A 21,315-nucleotide genomic window follows, 5' to 3' on the forward strand; every position below is an offset into this window, starting at 1 on the left:
CCAGATAAATTAGAGACCGTTTGGCATGCGTTTACTGAATGCAGCGAGCTGGGTTCTATATATGGTTCTATGTCATTTTTTCGATTTGTGTAGGTTGCCTAACCAAAAGGCTGATTTTTGTGGGTCTGATTTTAGGCAGCCTACAAAAATAGAAAAAACAACACTTCTTCGCCCCCAGCAAAGGCAGATGTTGAACACAATGGGCCTCATTATAAGGTTGCCGGTCCGATAACAACGATACCGGTTAGCTTGCTGGTACTGTTGTTACCAGACTGGAAAACTATGAGTTCTGCTCGCGGGTGCCTTTTCGCCCACCAGGTCGGACCTGGCGAGTGGACCGGCACCTGCGAGCCGACCATGTCGGATGCACCGGCACCATTCAGGACTGGTGCCGGGGCATCCGGCCTCCCCATTCCCATCAAGTCCAATGGGAATATTTTCCGGCGCCCGGGAATGGGCAATTGCCGGGTCCACCGGGGCTGTAATGCCCCAGTAATTGGCCAATACCAAGCACCGGAAAAACATGGCTCTGGTATTTACTGGCACGGCTACCGCCATTGTCATAATTAGGCCCATTGTCTATTGATGATTGATACAAAGGTTAATCTTATTTTTGAAACAGATTGAACCATATTTTAGACTCTTTAACATCTGCTGATAAACCTTGTCCACAGTTAAACATTTTTCATCAAGAGGCGATCCCTCTGATAGTTATAATGCTGGGAGAAACCATACAGAAAGATATCCCTGCTACACTTATAAGCAATTCCATAATTCTAGCATTGGAGAACTGTGGCGTTTTTCACACCAACAGCATGTTTTTAGATAGTCAATGCACCACCACGTTAGGGCAAGAAGACTCTTTACCCCTGCGAGGCTATCCTTAGTTGTCTGTTTCCTTCCTGTCGTATCTTTCCACTGATGCCGCGCAGAGGTCTTTTTTATGTTTGAGTTATGGGGCAAGTAAAATAAGAACTTCCCTCCAGAGGTATTAAGTGTTGGACACAATGATCCAGGTGTCCTAGTTCATTAATACAGTGCTGTGGCCTGCAGCACGGGACGAATTTGACAGAATTATCTCGAGGGTGGGGTGTATAGTGTGCCGGTACATACATTGTTCTTGCAATAGTGCTGGTGTTGAGCAAAATGAGCCAGGCACTCCTAGTATCTATGCATAATGATGGACCTTGAAACACAGCTTGGAGTCTGGGCTTAATGGTCCATGATGAACCTTCTAAATCTAAAACTGTAACCTGTATAATGCTCTTTTTACAAATCATTATACAATCTTGCTGCACTAGTAGTACACTTTGGGCAACGCACATTCTTATAAACAATGTTCTTTCTCCAACAGCCTTGATAACAACTACACCCTCAGAGACAACCATCATTACACTTCCACCATCCGTGAGCACAGGCAAGGCAACAGAAATCTCCCCAGAAGAGGGCTCAAATCCCACTTCTGCATCGTTTAATGGGACTGAGAGTTCGACAACCGTGGGATCGCCGGCCAGTACGCACCAAGCTGCTCTGACTAATGACAGCACTATCAAGGCCACTACAGAAAATGGAACACAGACAGAGTTATCCCCAACCACCAAAGCCACCTCTGCAATGATGATCAACGAGACCTCAACAGCAGTATCTCTGAAAATAAGCACATCACTATTTGCAACCACTATCACGAGTGGCACAGAGGCCACAACTGGAATTAGCAATGCTGCATATACAACATCCAATGGCAAAAAGACTTCTACAATATCAACATCAAAAACAAACACAACTTCCTTTCTACAGACCAATGACAGCACTTTGCAAGTCACAGAAGGAACTGGAAATATAACAAAGGGTACCTCTTCCTCATTCACAGAAGCCATTTCCATGATGAACAATGCTAGTACTACCTTGATGGAAATCTTGCAGTCTACAACCTCAACCAAAGAAGAAACAATCACAAGCAAAGTTTCTGTTACTGATTCCTCTCTTGCTGAGCCAGTCAACCAAACAAGCACAACTACCTTCTTGGCTTCTAGTACACCCCCCATCACAGATCATTTTGCCACCGTTATAACAGAAAACCAAATGTCACAGCTACCAGCAGTCAACACAACCACAATTTCAGCAACTAACTTCACTTCTGGTCGGTTGTTATTTACAACACATCCACACATACCACAGACAGTGAGTGCCTCATTCACAGCAACTGAGGTTAGCTCTCAACCACAAGGGCACAATGACAATTCAACAGCCTCAGTAATGGATACCAGCCCAGCTTTAATGTCTCATGTAAGCACAGCTTCAATCACTGTCACTAGCACTAGTCCTGCAATGACTGGCCACCAAACAAAAGCTACTATAGTAAAAACAACAGTAAACACAACACAAGTTACAGCAACTAACTTCACAACTGGCTGGTTGGTATTTACAACAAAGTCACAAGTTCCACAGACAGTGAGTGCCTCCTTCACAGCAAGTGAGGTTAGCTCTCAACCACAAGGGCACAATGACAATTCAACAGCCTCAGTAATGGATACCAGCCCAGCTTTAGTTTCTAATGTAAGCACAGTTTCAATCACTGTCACTAGCACTAGTCCTGTAACGACTACTCATCAAACAAAAGCGACTATAGTACAAACACCAGTAAACACAACACAAGTTACAGCAACTAACTTCACTTCTGGTATATTAGTAAATACAACAAAGCTGCCAATAACACATACAGTGAGTGTCTCATTCACAGGAACTGAGTTTAGTTCTCAACCACAAGGACACAATAACAATGCGACAACTTCATTAATGGCTACAGCCCCGGAAACAGTTGCTAATGTTTCTTCTGGTACAACTTCAAATTCAACTGCACCATCTACCACATCAACTTTTAGCCCAATTGTAATTATTGCTACTAACTCCACTTCTATGATGGCTACAAGCACCACAAAAACAACCAAAGTACAAGCATCAGTAAACACAAGTGTTGTCACAATTACTAATGTCACTTTAGGTACACCAGTGCATGCTACGGCAGAGATGGTGACAAGAGCAATCACATCAACGTTCAATGATGCCAGCTCCCAATATCAGGGAGGCTATAACTCGTCAACAATAACCGTAGATGCCACCTCACCAGCCAGAACTGCTACAGCCACGAACCAAACTATACTAACCACATCCTCATCCATAAGCACAGGGCCAAGTGCGGCTGCAGCTTCAGCTACAGCCACAGAACAAATGCATCCAACAACTATAACAACTACAAAAAGCAAGATACCTACCACAACGACAATTGCAACCACACCAACAAATACGACGATGCACAACATAACAATTTTACCAAATGGTAAGTGTGTAAGTGTATGTGTATGCAATGTGACTTTATGGAGTGCAAACGTAACCAGGGAGCTATGGAGCAATGTATAGTTATGTTATGTTTTGTTATATGGCATTTCTATAGCGCCTACTGCCATTGGTATGTCCTCGAAGTGTCATAGTAATAAAATGAGCATTACAAAAGGATGTTCACCCACGGTATAGAGTTGGGTGGTCCAACCTGTTGCATATGCCAGGTAATGTGTCTCTTGAAGTGGGAACTAGGTATTCATGAGGTCCTTTAGCTAACACTTAAGGAGAAAAGTCTTCTAGCTTTTCCTGGACTGAAGGGGTGTCAGAGCTGTTCTAATTGAAACTGAGATTTCTCCTTGCGGGCTTACTTAATCTCAAGCCTGAAAATGGTGCAGCTCCTGGATTTGTATTTGAGTCACCAGAATTGGAAAGTGTGACAGTGACGTTGGCCGGTGTTTGGCTCGTTATGGCCCTACATGTGATGCATGATGACTTGAACAGAACACGGACTGGAAAAAGCAGCCATTTAAGATTGGAGCAATCTGGTCACACTCGTTTGGTTTCAGTGATTAAGCAGGACGTGGCCTATGTAGGGGGTAAAGGTGTGAGGTAGCAACACCAGAAAGGATAGCATTGCATTCATTCAGGTGTGAAATCACAAGGGCCTTTATTATTGATTAAGCAAGAACATATTTAGTCATCCCTAGGGGGTCTAGTTTAGTGCTAGGCAGTGTGAGTGTTTTTGTAATAAGTTGGTGTAGGAGCTATGAACGAGAGTGATTTTTCCGGTGGGGCCAGTTGAGGTGAGGGCACCTCTAAATAACAATTGTTTTTTTATAATGCGCTTAATACCAGCGTGTGGTTTCTAAGCATGGGATCAGAATTTGAACCTGTGTTGCGCTGCGTTGTCTTGCTTCCAAGACAAACGCATTGCCGCTGAGCTATCCTTCCCCGCCATGCAATGCATATCATTGAATAAATGTAGATTGACTTTATATTTGGACGGGTGACCTAGAGTTAAGGTTGAGCTTCCAGGTTTCAATGGCTGTGAGGCAGTCCCTGAGGTGGGAGACATCCTATGTACAATTCCCCTGAGATGAAGCTTCTCTTTAAGCTCCATACTGTTGCATTGAAATGCCTAGCATGGTGAAGCCAGCTGAAGAATGACCCCCCAGAGGCACTCTGCATGAGATGAATTGCAAGTCCTATCTGGAGATAATCATTTGGACTGATTAATGCCCATTAGATAAGTAGGTGGTGAATCAGCTACAGATTGTGCTGATGAATCCTGTTGTGTCCAATATTAATTTAGGGAAGAGGGTGCGATCTACTGTGCTGACCGCGGCAGAGAGATCTAGCAGGACCAGGAGACAGGAGTCTCTTTTGACTATTATCCGGAAGGCCCGCCTCAATGAGCTGTATAGCTGATGTTTCTCTGTAACATTTGAGTCTGAAACCAGAAGGTGCTCTGGGAGTAGCTCTTGTTGGCAAATCCTGTGAAGAAGTAGGTTACTGTTTACCCAAAGTTCTTTTTTTTAAAAATGTTTAAAGTGATAGATGAATCCTGTTTCGAAGGAGCTGGGTAAGAGTGGTGCCCAATATAGATTGAATGTTGCCAGCGGGTAAGCTGTTGTTATTGTTAAAAGTAAGTCCATGGCAACATGTGAACTGCGGTAAGGTCATCAGGCATGACGGACCGGGATCAGGTCAGGGTGTTATATCACAGGGTTGTAGATAGTGGTAAGATCATCAGGCTTTAGGGACCGAGAGTCCAGTCAGGGTGTTATACCATAGGGTTGTAGATAGTGGTAAGATCATCAGGCATGAGGGGCCGAGAGTCAGGTCATGGTGTTGTACCACAGGGTCATAGATAGTGGTAAGTTCATCAGGCATGAGGGACCGAGAGTCATGTCAGGGTGTTATACCACAGGGTCGTAGATAGTGGTAAGTTCATCAGGCATGAGGGACCGAGAGAGGCGGGTCAGGGTGTTATACTGCAGGGTCGGAGATAGTGGTAAATTCATCAGGCATGAGGGACCGAGAGTCGGGTCAGGGTGTTATACCACAGGGTCGTAGATAGTGGTAAGGTCATCAGGCATGAGGAATCGAGAGTCGGGTTAGGGTGTTATTCCACAGGGTCGGAGATAGTGGTAAGTTCATCAGGCATGAGGGACCGAGAGTCGGGTCAGGATGTTATACCACAGGGTCTTAGATAGTGGTAAGTTCATCATGCATGAGGAACCGAGAGTTGAGTCAGGGTGTTATATCACAGGGTCAGAGGTAGTTGAGAGGGGTGTGCCTAAAGTTTTTGTGGCATCGATTGCAGCGTTACATTTCTCTAGGGAATCTGTTATTATTGACTTGGGTAGTGGGTTGCAGCAATGTTTTAAACCACTGGATGTGCCTTTTCTGTGGTTAAGGGCTGCTGCTATCATGCAGAGTAGTGGACTTATTTAGCCTTTATGATAAGTGCATGACGAGCATTCGGGAGGGGCTTTAACGTGAGTAAGAGTTACATCAGTATTTTGCCTATGTACGAATGGTGTTCTTGACATCTATAAGATCCTGGGTCTACAGGGAGCAAATATCTTGCCCTGGTGTGACACTGTGTTGATAATGTGCGGAGTAACCGCCCCTTGGAAGCTTAGGTGTAATTCACATTTGCGAGGCCATGGGATTGTTACCATGGTGATGAATGAAGGGTGGGGGAGAGACATTGTGAGGTCTGTCCTGTGGAGTAAGGGCAGGGGTTCTGGCTCTCTGCCTATACTGGCCCTATAAGACCAAACTGGTAAAGTCCTTGTCTTCATCTTTAACCGGAGGAACCGGGGAAGAGGACGCCTAGGGAATATTGTTTAAGTAGTGGGCGTGGAGGCAGGCTTACGGTGGTGCAGGAGGTGAGAGGCTGAGAATGGTCATGTGAACAGTGGGCGTCACTCGCATGTCATACAAGGAGTTTTTTAAGAGGCCCTCAAGGCATTATCAATCTCATAAAAGTTCAGGAAAGTATGATGGGCAGGAGTTAGAGCCTGGTCACGTGACCAGTGGATACCACTGCACAGGAGAATGTCTCTGGTCTCACTCGATTGCGTTCCATTTACATCAAAGGTCAGATTCTATTCTGTATGCGTTGCTTAGCAACTTTAACAATGCGGGAAGAAGTTGGGGTCTACTGTTAACCCACACATCCAACATTTGATATCCTGTCTTGTATGGCAAACTCAGGTCTACCATGTCATTTTCCGTTTTTCCGTCTCTGCCACTTATTTTGGAAGATTATCTATTGCATAAATGATGTTCCCAAGTGCCATCAGGTCACTCCTGAGTCCACCCTTCCCTGCCCCAAAGGATGACCTTGACTCCAGGAACTATACATCTCTGAAAACATAATTCCTTTACACCAGGTATCTATCCCTTATTGATCTGAAAGTATCTCCCAATATCCCAGTCTTTCGTCATGCACTGCAATGTATGTTTACTAGTGTAAAAGTCTGTGTACACGGGCCAAAGTGCAGGTTTACATTAACACAGTAGGACCACTATATATCCTAAGGCAACACCTCCCTCTAGCAGTGATAACAGGCAAAGCTACTGCATCGGACAAACATACAAGGACATGATCCTCAAGGTGTGGAATTCAGATTAGGACATTCAAACTCCAGATTAGATATAAAGAACTGCACCCAGATGAGGCCTTCCAAGCCTTGTGTATCATGGCAATGATACATTAATTGTTTACTGTCAACACCTGGGTTATATTCTATTTTGACGATTTTCTATTTAGATGTTTTTGCTCCATATGTACAATAGCATTTCTCCTGACCTCGTCGAGACCTTTTTTCAATTTTTTATCACTTTGATGTCAGCTAATATGAGAAATCAACCACTACTGCCTATAAACCTTAGCGCCACCACCCCACAAAGTTTCTATCCTCCAGACTGATCTCGCGGGTGGTTCTTTAGATGAAAAACACTGGCAAATATAAAATCAACTGAAATGAAAAATTGACAATTGTTCTCAATGGAGGCTCTATTTAATGTGTGATTTTTTTTACAGCTGTTCAGCTCTACCCCTATGGACTGAGTGTCGGTGATACCGGATTCGTTCGGAGGGTATGGAATTTTAACTCCCGCCTGTTCAAGCCGGACATAGGCTTCCCGTTTGCAAAACATCTCTACAACTCTCTATATGTGAGTCTAATCAAATTTTGTGATTTATCAATCATGGCTTAGTTTTGTTTGTTTCAGAAACGGACACCGTAAGTGCAGTAACTGTATTAAAGGGTGAAAGATTTCCGCGGAACTTGGAAAATGTCTTAATATGTTCAATGTACCTGGAAGGCCTTCTCAGTTTTTCACTCAATGTAACTGGATTGTTAATGAGTGAAAAGCCTCATGAGCTGAGACCAAACCATAAGAAAAGCACTTTAAGAACATTCAAGAAGTTTAACGTCTAAATATATAGCACCTTTTCAATTTTCATATTTTGACAGTCAGTGAACAAAACCGCTTAGCTTACATATGTCAGTGAACAGAAACAAGTGGCCCAGATATGTGATGTCATCAGTGATGTCATCAATGACATTTTTGATGTCATCTTTAATGTCTTGGGTGTTAGTCTTAGCAGTGCACGATGGTGGCGCAAGGTATGGTTGCTTACCATAACTGGCACATTTCTGGGGGGGGGTTGGTTTTATTTGTAACCATAACGTCCCTTTAACAATGTTTTTTCACTACATTTCATAGGTGTTTGTTAGTGCAACTTAACAATAACATCCCTTTAATAAAGGTTTTTCACAGAATTACATGGGTTTTCACCAGTGCACCCTAATTTGCTACAATTTCCTAATATCATATTTACCCGCAATGCAGCAGCATTTTCGGCCAATGTAGGAAGCTTCACCGTAAAACTGTGCCATTCCCCACCTCCTACCAACATTTTGAACACAAAAATACAAACTCTTTGCAACTTTTCCCACTATTTTTGTCTTTGCCGATGTTCGCGAACGTCTGATATCATCATGGATTTCCAGACAGTGTCACGTGACCACGTGATCGTGTGCAGTATGATGACATGTTTGTGAACTGCTTGGCGCTTTGCAAATGGGTCTGTGCTTAGCAAACAGTTTGAAACTGCATTTTTGGTCGATCTAGGAAGTGTTTACCCTTGCACAACTCCTAGACCTATTTTTACTCATTATCCATTTGCAATATAGGAAAGAGCTCAACTGCTATTTATCTTAAAAATGGCATCAGCTATTGACATTCCTTTTCTTCAGGAGCCACCACCACCACCACCAGCAGAAGGACTTACACAATGGAAGAAGCACAATCATGCAGAAAACAATCAAGAGGACAAGGAAGATAAAGTAGAGGAAATAATGGGTGCAGCAGTTCTTTTCCACCATTGGGGGTGTACCAAAGGCTAAGGCTACCAAGGTGAAATGCACTGAATGCAACGTTGCATTCAGTCACGGACTACCTGGATAGTACTTGACCACTGTACGTCACCACACTAAATCCAACCATCCGAATGCTCTTAGAAAGGATGTTCCTTTCTCAGGAAGTAGTAGGCTGTCTTCCTCTACCTCATCTTCCTCGACCAATACTACCACCACACCGGTTACTCCTGTGGGCAGAAAATCCAAACCAGCTACCTTGCAAGTCATAAAAGAAGCTTTTGATCCATATCTTTCCAATACAACAGTACTGTGTATATACTGCAACACAGCACTCTACAGAGGGGAGCAGTTTCTAAGTGTTTTCAAGGCTGTAATCAAGGAGGCTGAGAGACACTGCCCCCTACTTTAAAATTAACTCACACCCAACATCTTCCCCTGTCCACAAGCCCCTCTATATCTGTGTTGGGTGTCCCTATGCTTACTTCCCTCCCCCACTTTACTTCCTAACCTCTCCTGCAAAAAAAGTAAACAAATACAAAATCAAAGAACATAAAAAAGGTTCCTTAGGAACCACCTTTCACAGTTTAAAAATAGATGTACAAAATAAGCTTATAGAGTCCACCTACTTTACATTGTTCAGTAAAATAGACTCAATAAGCTTCTCCAACATTCCCATTAGCATTGTATACTATGCTAATGCGAATAATGGACAAGCGAAAAATAAAAAAGCACAGAAACAATTTGCTGTCCCAAATACATTCCTCTAGCATACAATAAAGACCATAATCCATGGCCCTATATGACTATCAGCTGTCTCCGGGGTCCCCTCTCTAGGCCATGCATTATTAATAAACCCAAATTGTTTCATGAGGATACAATGGTTCACTGTGTGAAAGGCACAGGAGACATTGAGGAACACTATCCTCAATTGTACCACAATCATCAATACCATATACACTTTAATTATATCAATCCACCATATTACAAATACCGTTCACTCCTGCTATTATTTATTTATAGGATTTGGTTATATGCCCACACCCTGGCGTATCACAGCGTAGATTACAGGTTTACAGAACACTTCTCATTACATGGAAACAGGCATCAGGTGACAATAATAACACTGACATATTAATTAGAACAGATGATGGATTGAAGGAAGTATGAACTTACATTGCTACACATGTTAAAGTGGTGCGTGGAAGTTTATGAGAGCACTTAAGGGATACACAGTGTAGAATAGCCAGGTTTTTAGCAATTTCTTGAAGTGAGTGTGGGAGGGCTCATTGCTTATGTTGAGAGGGAGGGAGTTCCAAATTCTGGGAGCTGCAATAGGAAAGCTGGAAAGTCCCGCCCTTGAGTTCTTGAATCGGGGAGTGAGTAGGTGGGTGCTGGAGCTAGATCTCAGGCATCTAGTTGAGGTTTTACGTGTGAGGCATTGATTAAGTTAGGTGGGGGTGTTTTGGGTAATGCATTTGTGTGTGATGGTGAGCGTTTTGTGTAGTATTCTTGCTTGTATGGGTAGCCAGTGTACCTCACTCCTAATCTGTGAGATTTGGTCCCTTCTTTTAATTCCAAGCACTGCTCTTAGTGCTTTGTTTTGCAGTAATTGTAATTTTCTTAGTTTTTTCTTGGTGGTGCCTATCAGAAGTATATGTCAGTAGTCTAGCTTGGACAATATGAGGGCTCTTGTTAGGATGATGCAGATCTGTGGAGTGAGAAATTGTCGACTAAGGGCACTAAGTTTGGCCATATAGGTGGTGGATGACGCAAGCGAGTTAACATGTTTGCTCATGGTAATATTGGAATCTAGATACACTCCTAGTGTTTTGACTTGGTTTGAGCTAGGAATAGATGTGCCATCTATGACAATAGATGTGGAGTCAGGGTGTAGCTTTTTTAATCGGGCTGGGGAACCTACAATGAGGATCTTAGTCTTTTTGCTATAAAGGCAGAGACTGTTTGTTGCCATCCAATTTTGAATGAGAGAGTAGATTTTATTTATGAGGATGGAGTCCTATTTCTAGATTGCCAGTTATTGGGATAAGTATCTGTGGATGTGGCGGCGTGAGTTATGGTTGCTTAGCTTACCATAACTGGCGAATTTCCGAGGTTTATCGGTTTTACTTGTAACCATAGCGTCCCTTTAACAACATTTTTTCATTGAATTTCATAGGTTTTTATTAGTGCAATTTAACCATAACAACCCTTTAACAAAATAGTTTCGGTGAATTGAATAGGTTTTTATTAGTGCAACTTAACCATAACGTTCCTTTAACAAAGTTTTTTCAGTGAATTTCATGGGTTTTTCCCAGTGTATGCTAATTTCCCACAACATACTCATATCATACTTACCCCAATATAGCAACATTTTGTCAAATTTACAAAGTTTCAGCTTAAACCTCTGTCATTTCCCACCTTCTAGCATAATATAATTTTTAACACTTCTATACACTTTTTGCAACATTTTCCACTGTTTTAGCATCTTTCGATGTTTGCGAATGTCTGACATCATCGAAGACCTTCCGAACAGTGTCATGTGACCTCTCACGCGTGCGTAGCATGATAACATGTTTCTGAATGTGTCTGCACTTTGTGATCCGGTCTGTGCCTCGTGGACAGTTCGGAGCTGCCCTTTCTACTGATCTAGAAACTTTCAAGCTCTTACACCTATTCTTACCCATTGGGCCTCATGACAAGTTTGCTAGTCCGGAAACAATGGTACCTGTAAGCTCACGGGCACCCTTGTTTCTGGACCGGCAAACTACGTGTTTGCCTGCTGGAGCTACTGTGCCAGACAGGTCTGACCCTGCTGGGTGCAGTGGTCACTGTAGGCAAACCCGTCACGGAAACACCAGCACCGTTAGCGACGGTGCCAGTGTTTCCATGTCCCCACTCCCATAGAGTCCTATGGGACTCTATGGGAATGGGGATTTACGAATTTACGAATTTACCGGTGCCTGACTTCCTGGCCGCACCTGCACGGTTACCGCCGCACCTGTAATGAGATCTATTAACAATCTAGTAAAGAGAACATACTTGGAATGATATTAGCGAAACTACTATTTATGGTAAAAATGACATCAGTTAATTCCATCCCTGCTCCCTAAGAGCCACCACCATCACCAGCTGGAGGACCTACAAAACCAAAAAAGCACAATACTTCCAAAGACAATGAAGAGGACCAAGAAGATGAGGTAGAGGAGGTGCCTACCTCTAGCACCCAGAGAGAATCATGGCTGTGGCAGTTCTTTTCCACTGCTGGGAATGTACCAAAGTGAAATGCAATGAGTGCAACTTTATACTCAGTCATGGACTACCTGGACAGTACTCCTATGGGACCAACTCCACACCCATTCCAACCACTGCAATGCTCTCAGAAAGGTTGTTCCTTTCCTAGCAAGTACTAGGCTGTCTTCCTCCACCTCATCTTCCTCAACCAATACTGTAACATACAGCCTACTTCAGTGGGACAGAAAATCCCAGCAGCTGCCTTGCAAGCAATACAAGAGGCTGTTGATCCATATCTTTCGAAGACAAAAGTCCTCAGTATATACTGCAACACACCACTCTGCTGGGGGGATCAATTTCAAAGTGCTTTTGAAGCTGTAATCAAGGAGCATGAGAAACACTGCCCCCTACCTTAGATGTAACACACGCGCAAAATCTTCCCCCTCCCTACGTGCCCCTCCATATTAGTGCTTTGTGCCTCTTCCCGCATTTCCCTCCCCATCTTATGTTCTAACCTCTTCTGCAAAAAAAGGTTCCTTTAGGAACCACCTTTCACAGTTAAAAAAAAGAACTAAAAATACAAAAATGTATAGACTCCATGTGCTTTATGTTTCTCAGTAAAATACATAGGGCCTCATTACATGGTAGGCGGTGGACCAAGGTACTATTAGCACCTTGGTCCATGCCGGTAAAATACCGGCACCGCCTTGGAGGAAAGGGGAATTACCGCCCTATTCCAAGGTTGGCGGGGCGGTAATTCCCCCTTCCCCCATTGCCCTTCCCCATTCCCATTTTTGCCCCATAGGGCATAATGGGAATGGGGAAGGTGCTAATCACGGTACCGCAAATTGCAGTACCGTAATTAGCACCATGGTCCCTTTGCGGGTTGGTTTTTAACGCCTGCTAAAAAGCAGGCGTTAAAGTACCAACCCGCAAAGGGACCTTGTAGTAAGGCGGTAAGGGTTAACGGTCACCGGTACCATTACCGGTGACCGTTAACCCTTACTGCCTTCCGTGTAATAAGGCCCATAGACTCAATACAATTTTTCCAACATTTGCATTAGCATTTTGTGTTATGCTAATGGAACAATGTAGCATTCATCCCCAGTTCTAGGGACTGGTACTCGGATAACGTCCCACCAGCCCAAGTTGTCAGCCCATGTGAAGCGAGGGTGGATAACGAGGGCTCCGTACCTTTATCCCCTGTTCCAGCCCCTGCAATGCGGGATTAAGTCCATTACCACCCCGGGTTACAAAAGCAGTAACGCGGGATGCTAAAACAAATAATGTTTCTTCCTATATCGGCATGCGCACGGCCTCCTGCTGTAGGAAAGAACATCCTTTTCCAAGATGGCCACCATGCAAAGGTAAGGTGGGGCTCTGTACAGAGCCCCTCTTCCCTTTCGATGGCAGCTTGCAGAAGACAAAGAGAGAACCCTGTGACCATATTACCATGAGCACATTTTTATTCCCTTTCAAATCTATCCCAGTTTTAAAAAACTGTACCACATAGCCGGTCCCTGATGGACATTCCACTTTTTCCCCATTGGCCGTCCCTCGTGGTCATGGCCAATAGCCAGATTGTCCAGGTCATGACCTTATGCCATGACCCGTACAATCGGGCCACTGCCCATGTCCACAGGCATTACCTCATTCACCAAAGGGATATCACAATTTTTTGTACCTACATTATGACACTTGACAAAAAATAAAACACAGACACATTTGCAAAACCATGCTTTCAGGCCCTTTCCAATGCTCCTTACACTAATTTGCTGGAAATCCGCTGATGTTTTATTTTTTCAAAAGTGTCAAAATGTACGTTCATACAATAGTCATATAACTTAGCCCAACTTGACAAAATCCTTTCAGACTTTGCAGAAACATTCAAGGTTGGGTCTCTAATCTTTCTGAAAACTATTGTCTACATTCATCAAACAATAACAAAGTTATAAGCTATCTAAAAATGTTGAGACCCACCTTGTAATTGAACCCCCTCTTGACAAAACTCCACCAAACTTTGCAAAAACATGTATATTTAGATCTTAAATCTTTTTACAAGTTTTCTTGTGCAGATTCGTCAAATGGCACCACATGAATAAGCCTTTACAATATTTAGAGAGCCCCCTCTAATTTTGCCCCCTCCTGATAACAAATCCCACCAATCTTTGCAAAAACATTTATGTCTAGATCTAAAATCTTTTTTCAAACTTTTATGCACATTCGTCAAATGGCACCACATTTGTAAGCTTTTACTATATTTTGGGACCCCTCCTCTAATTGTGTTCCCTCTTGAAAAAACAGCACCACACCTTCCAAAACCATTCAGATTCAGGTCTAGAATGTAATTCCAAAATGTCAAGCAGTTTCATCAAGTGGCACCAAAGTTATAAGCCATCCCAAAACTGCTTTTCACCAACCCTGTAATGCACAAATAAGCATAGATTCCCCCAAACATCTCATATGTTTGCGGACATTCAGGACTGTCCCGGACTGTTTGCAGACATCGGAGAAGAAAACCATTAGTTTTTTTGGCTTTTTATGGCCATATGCCATCACATCCTCACCACCCCTCACCTCCCCAGAGATTGTTAGATAAGTTTGACAAGTGCAATGTTGTGCTCTTTAATATGTTTTACTGCGATGTTCGCAGACACCGGCACCTGTCCGTGAATCAAACATGGTGGGTGTTTCCAAAAATCTTACGCACCTAACATTTTTTATTGACCAATCAGTGGGCCAATTGGAGGTCTGTCCATGGACCAAACAGTGAAGTGGGTCTGTGACCCGAACCCAGATATCACAAATTTGTTTTACCTACTTTTGGGCCATTTAAAAAAAAACGACTCTATAGATTTACACCAATTTACAAAAGCACGCTTTAGGGACCAAGCCGCTGCTCCGGCCGCAAATCTGGTGAAAATCTGCCCAGCAGTTTGGGCTGTAGATGTAAGCAAATAGTTTTTTCCATTGCGTCTATGGAAAAAAACACACATTTTGGGACCCCCCCATAACCTTTCACCCCCTGCACAAAACCTGACCAATCAGATGTGGCCATATGCTTTTATTGCAAAGTTTCGTGAGGATTGGTCCAGTGGGGGTGAAGTTATAAGCCACCTAAAAAGTGCTCTTTCTATGGGTTGAGCAACGTAACCAGAACTACAGAGCCGGTACCGCAGGCCCTGTAATATACATATTACTATACCATCTGTTGCCACTGGGCAGATTTCTGAGGGTTTGGCCTACGGTGATGCACCCAAGAATCAACCACCACAATATAATTAAACCGGACTGGGTGGCACGCGCAAACCCATTTTCTAATTACAAAAACAGCTCCATGTTAGCTTTACTCCATTCCCCCACTCTTTCCAGCCCCTCTTTCAGCCACGAAATAAGCCCAAATCGGTCTATGGGGTTGTCCACGTACCATGTAGGGAAGTGAGTTCACGGACTGACCCAGATATCACAATTTTATTTTAAACCTATTTTTTGCCCATTTTTAAGAAAACTGCTGGACGAAAGCCCTGGCTCAAATTTGGTGAAAATCCATCCAGCGGTTTGGGCTGTAGGCGTGAGCAAATTCCTTTTCCATTGCATCTATGAGGATTTCCACCCATTTTGGGATCCCTCTATAACTTTGACCCCCACCTTGATGAACTCGCAACAAACTTCACAAAATCATTCTCAGGGGGCCATATACTTTCTTTGCAAAGTTTGGTGAGGATTCGCCCATGGGGGGCGAAGTTATAAGCCGCACAAAAAGTGCTTTTCCTATGTGTTGAGCAACTTAACCATAACTACAGGGCCGCTACCGCAGGGCCATATATATATATATATATATATATCGTAAAAAATTGAAAAAACTGCCATAATGTAACATGTGTTTCTGAAATTATAAAAAGCATGCTTGCAAAGTATGTATTGACATAATAATGTACTATGATCCAAGTTGGCGATATTTTAGGAGGAAATGGTTGATGCCCTTTGTTGTATTCATCTAACAACATCAAAGTAGGACCAAAATCCTACCATATAAATGTTTAGTCCTCTCTCTGTCATGTTAAACTTGACAAAGCACGATCAGGGTGAAACGCGTTGTTTTCCTATCTGCACTTTCTGCTGCCCTTTTTTCCATGTTGGCAAACGAAGAAAAATCAAAGAACACGTAAACTGCAATAGTAATTTTGTCATCTATATCATCATTTGCGTATGCAACAAACCTTACATTGAGGGTACAATAAGAATATTCAAAATCATAGTTGGTGAACATTTGAGAGCAATAAAAAACAAGGATATGACATCCCCTCTAGCATTTCACTTTCACCAATGTCACCAGGAGTCAGACCTAGCAAAAATCCAATGCTATGGAATTGAAAAACTTTTACATCCAAAAAGAGGAGGCAATTTGGAATTAAGTATTCGAAAAAGAGAAGCCTACTGGATCTGGTCTATGGACTCAATTTATAGTGGGCCCAACATAGAGCATGAACTACACCCCTTTTTGCAATGAGAATAACATGTTTTGTTTAATCAATATAAGTTTTAGAGCTCGAGTTTGAGCAAACAATATGCTTGTAAACCAGACAATTTATAATTTTGTATTTAATTTTTTTTATGTTTTTCTTGTGCTTTTCTCTGTTACACTTTTGAATAAACATGTATCCACCTGGCAGTAACTTCACCAAGTTAACATAATACCATCCCTTTTTTTGTGTGGAACCAATAAGGGTGAAGTGTTTTTGAGCATGATCAATCATACACCTGACCGGTCCATGTCTACCTCCTTTCCCATGAATTTCCAATTGTATTTAATAATATAGTGTTACTTAGCCTCGTATATAACATATGATTGAAACACAAATTGTGTGGGTTTACTAGTCCCCATATACCAAGGGACATACCTACTATGTAGAGTCTTTTTCTTTTTTAACACTGTATCCTCTTTTGAAACAAGGCACGTCATAACAATGAGCATTTTCCCCATTTACCAAGTGATACACCCACTTTATAATGTTTTCCCTTTAAATAAGACATCTTCTTTTGAAAATTAGGCACGCCATCCCATTTTTGGGATCGCAGCCACACGTTTTAATTACAAATGACGCCCTGCCTTACGCACGCCAAAATTACATAATTTTGCTTCAAGACTTTTTCTATCTACGGAGTTAAAATAACGAGTATATGTGTTATACCCATATGGTTTATCACAACACATTTGGATCATTGGAAACCCGTTCAAACATGGCGTGCTCTCTAACACATATTCTTAAATGCATACTCGTGCTTACGCTCACGTGACTTCTATGTCACAACATTCATTCCCCTTTTTTTTCACTTCCGGGTCATTCCCGGCAGTGTCCTCAGCACGAACGCTCGGCAATCGAACCGGAGATCAAATTTGAACTGCTACTATTGGAAATTTTCATACTTTTCACTAAGAAGCCTCGCCACATAGACTTTGCAAAGCGGCACCAACTGTACCGTGTACGAAGAGCAGAGTATGCGAACACTGTCATATTGTTCGCATCTCAGAGCTCAATAATGTCTGCTATACACATATTACTACTGACACTGCATCCGTCTACCATTTCCACTTAGGGTTTATTTTGCAAGCAGCTACTCTCAACTACAATATATGACAACCAGATCCATTCACACTAGTCAAGTGAAACGGGCTGCTCAAGTAAGTGTTTTCTTATATATCTAAAGATCGGTTCTTTTAGAACAATAACCCCCACACAGCCACCCATTTGTTTAAATATATTTTGGGAGAAAAGAGTCACAAACAGGATATATGTAAAATTGGGAAACCACTTATTCTTTTCAATTAGAGTAATTTTTCTTTCTTTTTTGATTCCCACTAGGCAACCTGGTAGAACTTAACAAATACCATCAGTCCAACTGATTCCCTTTTCGAACCACTTTCAATTTATTTAAAACCCTTGAAGATCCACCAGACACCAGACGGTGAAACACGTGTTGGGTATTCGATCTTGCAATTTTTTCTTTCTTTTGAGACCAACTAAATTCTGTGATGCAACAGTGTTTAGCAACTATATTTAACTTGGATGGAACCAATACCAAAACTGTGAAGCAACAACAACCTATACTATAAACGAATTTCCACCTTTTTGGCATAGTTAAATCCTGTGAAGCAACAGTGTTTACTTTGCCTACAATTTATAATTTATACCATTTCCTGTTTGGAATAGAATCAAGGCGAAAACCACAGAATTAGCATTTGGCTCATTTTATTTCTGCGAAAGATCTAGTAATTATCATTTGAAATATATATATTTTCTTTTGCTGACTGGAAACACAGTCTTGCTTTCTGCAGAGCGCGAAACTCCTTAAGGTCTAAAACAAACAAATACGTATACTCATTTCCCCTTACAGTCTAGGGGTAATAGACTTTAGTTTCGCTGATTTGCATCTATGTCATATAGACATTTGAGGAGCGCCAAATTAGCCAAAGACTGTCTCAACTAGATACATGTCCAGGGATGCTTGAAGAATAAAGGACTGTGTACAGCGGATTTTTCCGTTTGGGATTTGCCTTATTTCATTCTTCTTTACATTGCCTGAGTACCGCTGCTACTTTTGGACTGCTAGTTAGCCCGCTGTGCTTATCTATATATATATATACCACTGGACTACTACAAACAAAACGTGCTCCCTGTTTTTGACCCTCAGATTGGAAATGAGGCACAACTTCATAACTCAGAAATCGGTGGTAGTGCGTGGAACTTGCACGATCACCGAGCAAATTGCAGAATCAGTCTGCAACACAGTGAAATGGAACTGCAGACTCTATAGATGGCGACGTCATCACGCAAAATCACGCGACACCATTGCCACTAAATACATATGTAGGAGCACATCTTTGGTGCTTTGCTTTTTTTCATACTGTATTTGTATGCTGAGTGTGACTGAGTTTATAGAAACTCCTGAGACGGTATGATAGAATGTTTTCACAAGTGAAAGAAGTACTGTGGCAAAAATTGTCCTTATGCAAAAAAAAACAACATTTTTGCAATGCATTCTTTCACCAGAGCATTGTTTGCTCTAGTCTGAGAACTTTTCCCTGGGGCAGAAATGACTTGAAAGGATATGTTTCCATTAGGGCAATTGTTGTCCTAGTGCTAGTTGTACTTGCACTGGTGCAAAATTCTGTAAAATCGCCCCAGAGGAGGAATGCATTTGAACGCATGAAAACTATTTCACAAGATGAGGTATGTGTGTGCTAGCTCGATTCTGAAATGCTGATGCAGTGAAATTTTCACCATTCACCATAAGCAGTTTCCTACTTACAGTGATGTGGTTGCTGAAAATAGGTGGTGTTATAAATAATTAGGTTATTCCAAGAGGTTGAATTTATTCCGTAGTGTTGAATTTATTTCACGATCTCCATTATCGTCTACGGTTTTGATGTTAACCCTTGGAATTGATTTTATTCTCTGCTTATAATGTTGGTCTTTTCAGTTCCTTTTATTCAATGAAAGTGACTTTAAGCTATTCTGTTTTTATTCCATGACTTTGATGTTATTGCCTGATGCTCAGTTATTTCTCTTGGTTTATGTTGTTCATTCAACTCCCTCATGTTGATGTCATTTTGTAATCATTCCATGATGCTAATGTTTATCTAGTGTAACTGGTCTTGATAACATCTAACAATGGTTTGACTTTGTTGCTACAGTTTACAGACAATGGGCAGATCATATTCCCGCGTTCAGACAATGACATCTTCTCTTACGTCAACCCCCCGGCCCGTGGATTTAGTGCAACCAGCAGTGTACCGATGGTGGCCGTGTTCTGGGATGATGCCGATTTCTCCCAAAATGTTGGATCAACATTTTACCAGGTTGGTTTTCCCAGGCGACTGAGATGTACACAGTCAGGAAGAGGGTAGCTAACGAATCTTGATGCAATGTTTTTTAAAAGTGGTCTTCATCAGGGAATGCGTGGAGGGAGAACTAGAACATGACCATAATGTACCACTCAGGAGATGCAGCCAGCAGTAGGAATGCAGGCGTGGTCAGCAGATAAAGTCACATTCCTGAGCAGCTGAGTGGCTGTCCAACATTCCCTGGTTGATATCTGGAGCTAAGTCTCAGATTGCGTTCCTCGATACATGGGCATCATTTTCCAAGTTTGAATATGACGCTTCCTTGTGCAGGTATATGGAGTTGCAGCCTATCCCGCCAAAAAAGGGTTCCGCACTTTTCCCTCTGAAAAGCCTTCGCAGAATGGAGAGCTTTTCAGTGGCTTCCTAAACTTGATTCAGTCTTCTTGAAATCTTAAGGTCTTAGTGATGATCTTCTATACTTTGAGCCGCTGCTGCAAGTATACTCTTCTTTGTAGTAGTTGTGGTGTTGCCAATAATAATTATAGTACTATTAGTGATAATGACACTATCAGCCTCTGACATGTTTGGCTCCTACTAATAGTAGGTGCCAAACATGTGAGAGTCCCTCTACTGAGGAAGGACATGGCTTAAATAACCTGTTTTTGGAGATGTGTCTGTTGTTCAGTTTTAGTTCAATCTGCGGGTCTCACAACAAATGGTGTCCAGCACCAAAATGCTAGGCAACTCTCCTTGAACACGGATATCAACAGCAACCGCATGCCTGTGTTTCTGCCATGTTGGCCATCATCAGTTAGGAGGAGCTGTGTCTCGCTAGACACAGAAAGCAAGGAGGCCACACCCAGGTTATACGCCACATCTTAGGGTGAAAGACTGAGCTATACAAAATTAACTACAAATGTGAGATACCCTTTACCGAGGGCAAAATGTCTGAAATGGGCTGCTCTGTGCGAAAGTGTACACTCTGGAAGGCCTACCAACACATTTGAGCCCACTGTGACTTTCCAGAGGAGAGTTGTCTATTTGCATATTAGTCTGAGCCCTCCGACAAGGAGGGCACAGCACCAAAAGCTAGGCAACGCTCCCCTGAGCAAGAGCACTGGCCCCAACCCCAGATGTGTGGTTCTACCTTGTTGGGTGGTATCAGTGAGGTGAACCTTTGTCTCTCTGGACAAAAAGAGTCAGGGGACCCATTCAGAATTTAGGGAGGAACATCACAACGTTAAGAATTATCCACATATGTGAGGGATAATAGTAAGAGAAGTCCTAGTAGTAGTAGTAGTAGTAGTACTTGTAGCAGTAACAGCTGTACTAGGAGTACTAGTAGTAGTGTTAGTAATAGTGGTACTAGTCATAGCAATAGTAATAGTTTTACATGTATTATTAGTACAACTAATATCACTGGTGAGAGTATCAGTAGTGGTCGTTGTAATAGTTGTAGTAGTGGTAGTGATACTAGCAGGGGTAGTAGTGGTAGGG

At 42.3% G+C, this 21,315-nt stretch overlaps 1 protein-coding gene across 1 annotated transcript in view; it reads left to right on the forward strand.

The window, feature by feature from the left end:
• The first annotated feature begins 357 nt into the window (after positions 1 to 357).
• The window catches only part of LOC138492812 (mucin-4-like), a 223,544-nt gene continuing 202,586 nt past the window's right edge, over positions 358 to 21,315 (forward strand). The window contains exons 1-4 of the mRNA XM_069620165.1: positions 358 to 532; positions 1,355 to 3,337; positions 7,397 to 7,530; positions 19,669 to 19,833. Of these exons, the coding sequence (XP_069476266.1) occupies positions 358 to 532; positions 1,355 to 3,337; positions 7,397 to 7,530; positions 19,669 to 19,833 (2,457 nt within the window). The remainder of the gene's footprint in view (positions 533 to 1,354; positions 3,338 to 7,396; positions 7,531 to 19,668; positions 19,834 to 21,315) is intronic.

Source organism: Ambystoma mexicanum, chromosome 10, assembly GCF_040938575.1.
Source record: "Ambystoma mexicanum isolate Mex_15411 chromosome 10, UKY_AmexF1_1, whole genome shotgun sequence".
In the NCBI taxonomy this organism is placed as follows: domain Eukaryota; kingdom Metazoa; phylum Chordata; class Amphibia; order Caudata; family Ambystomatidae; genus Ambystoma; species Ambystoma mexicanum.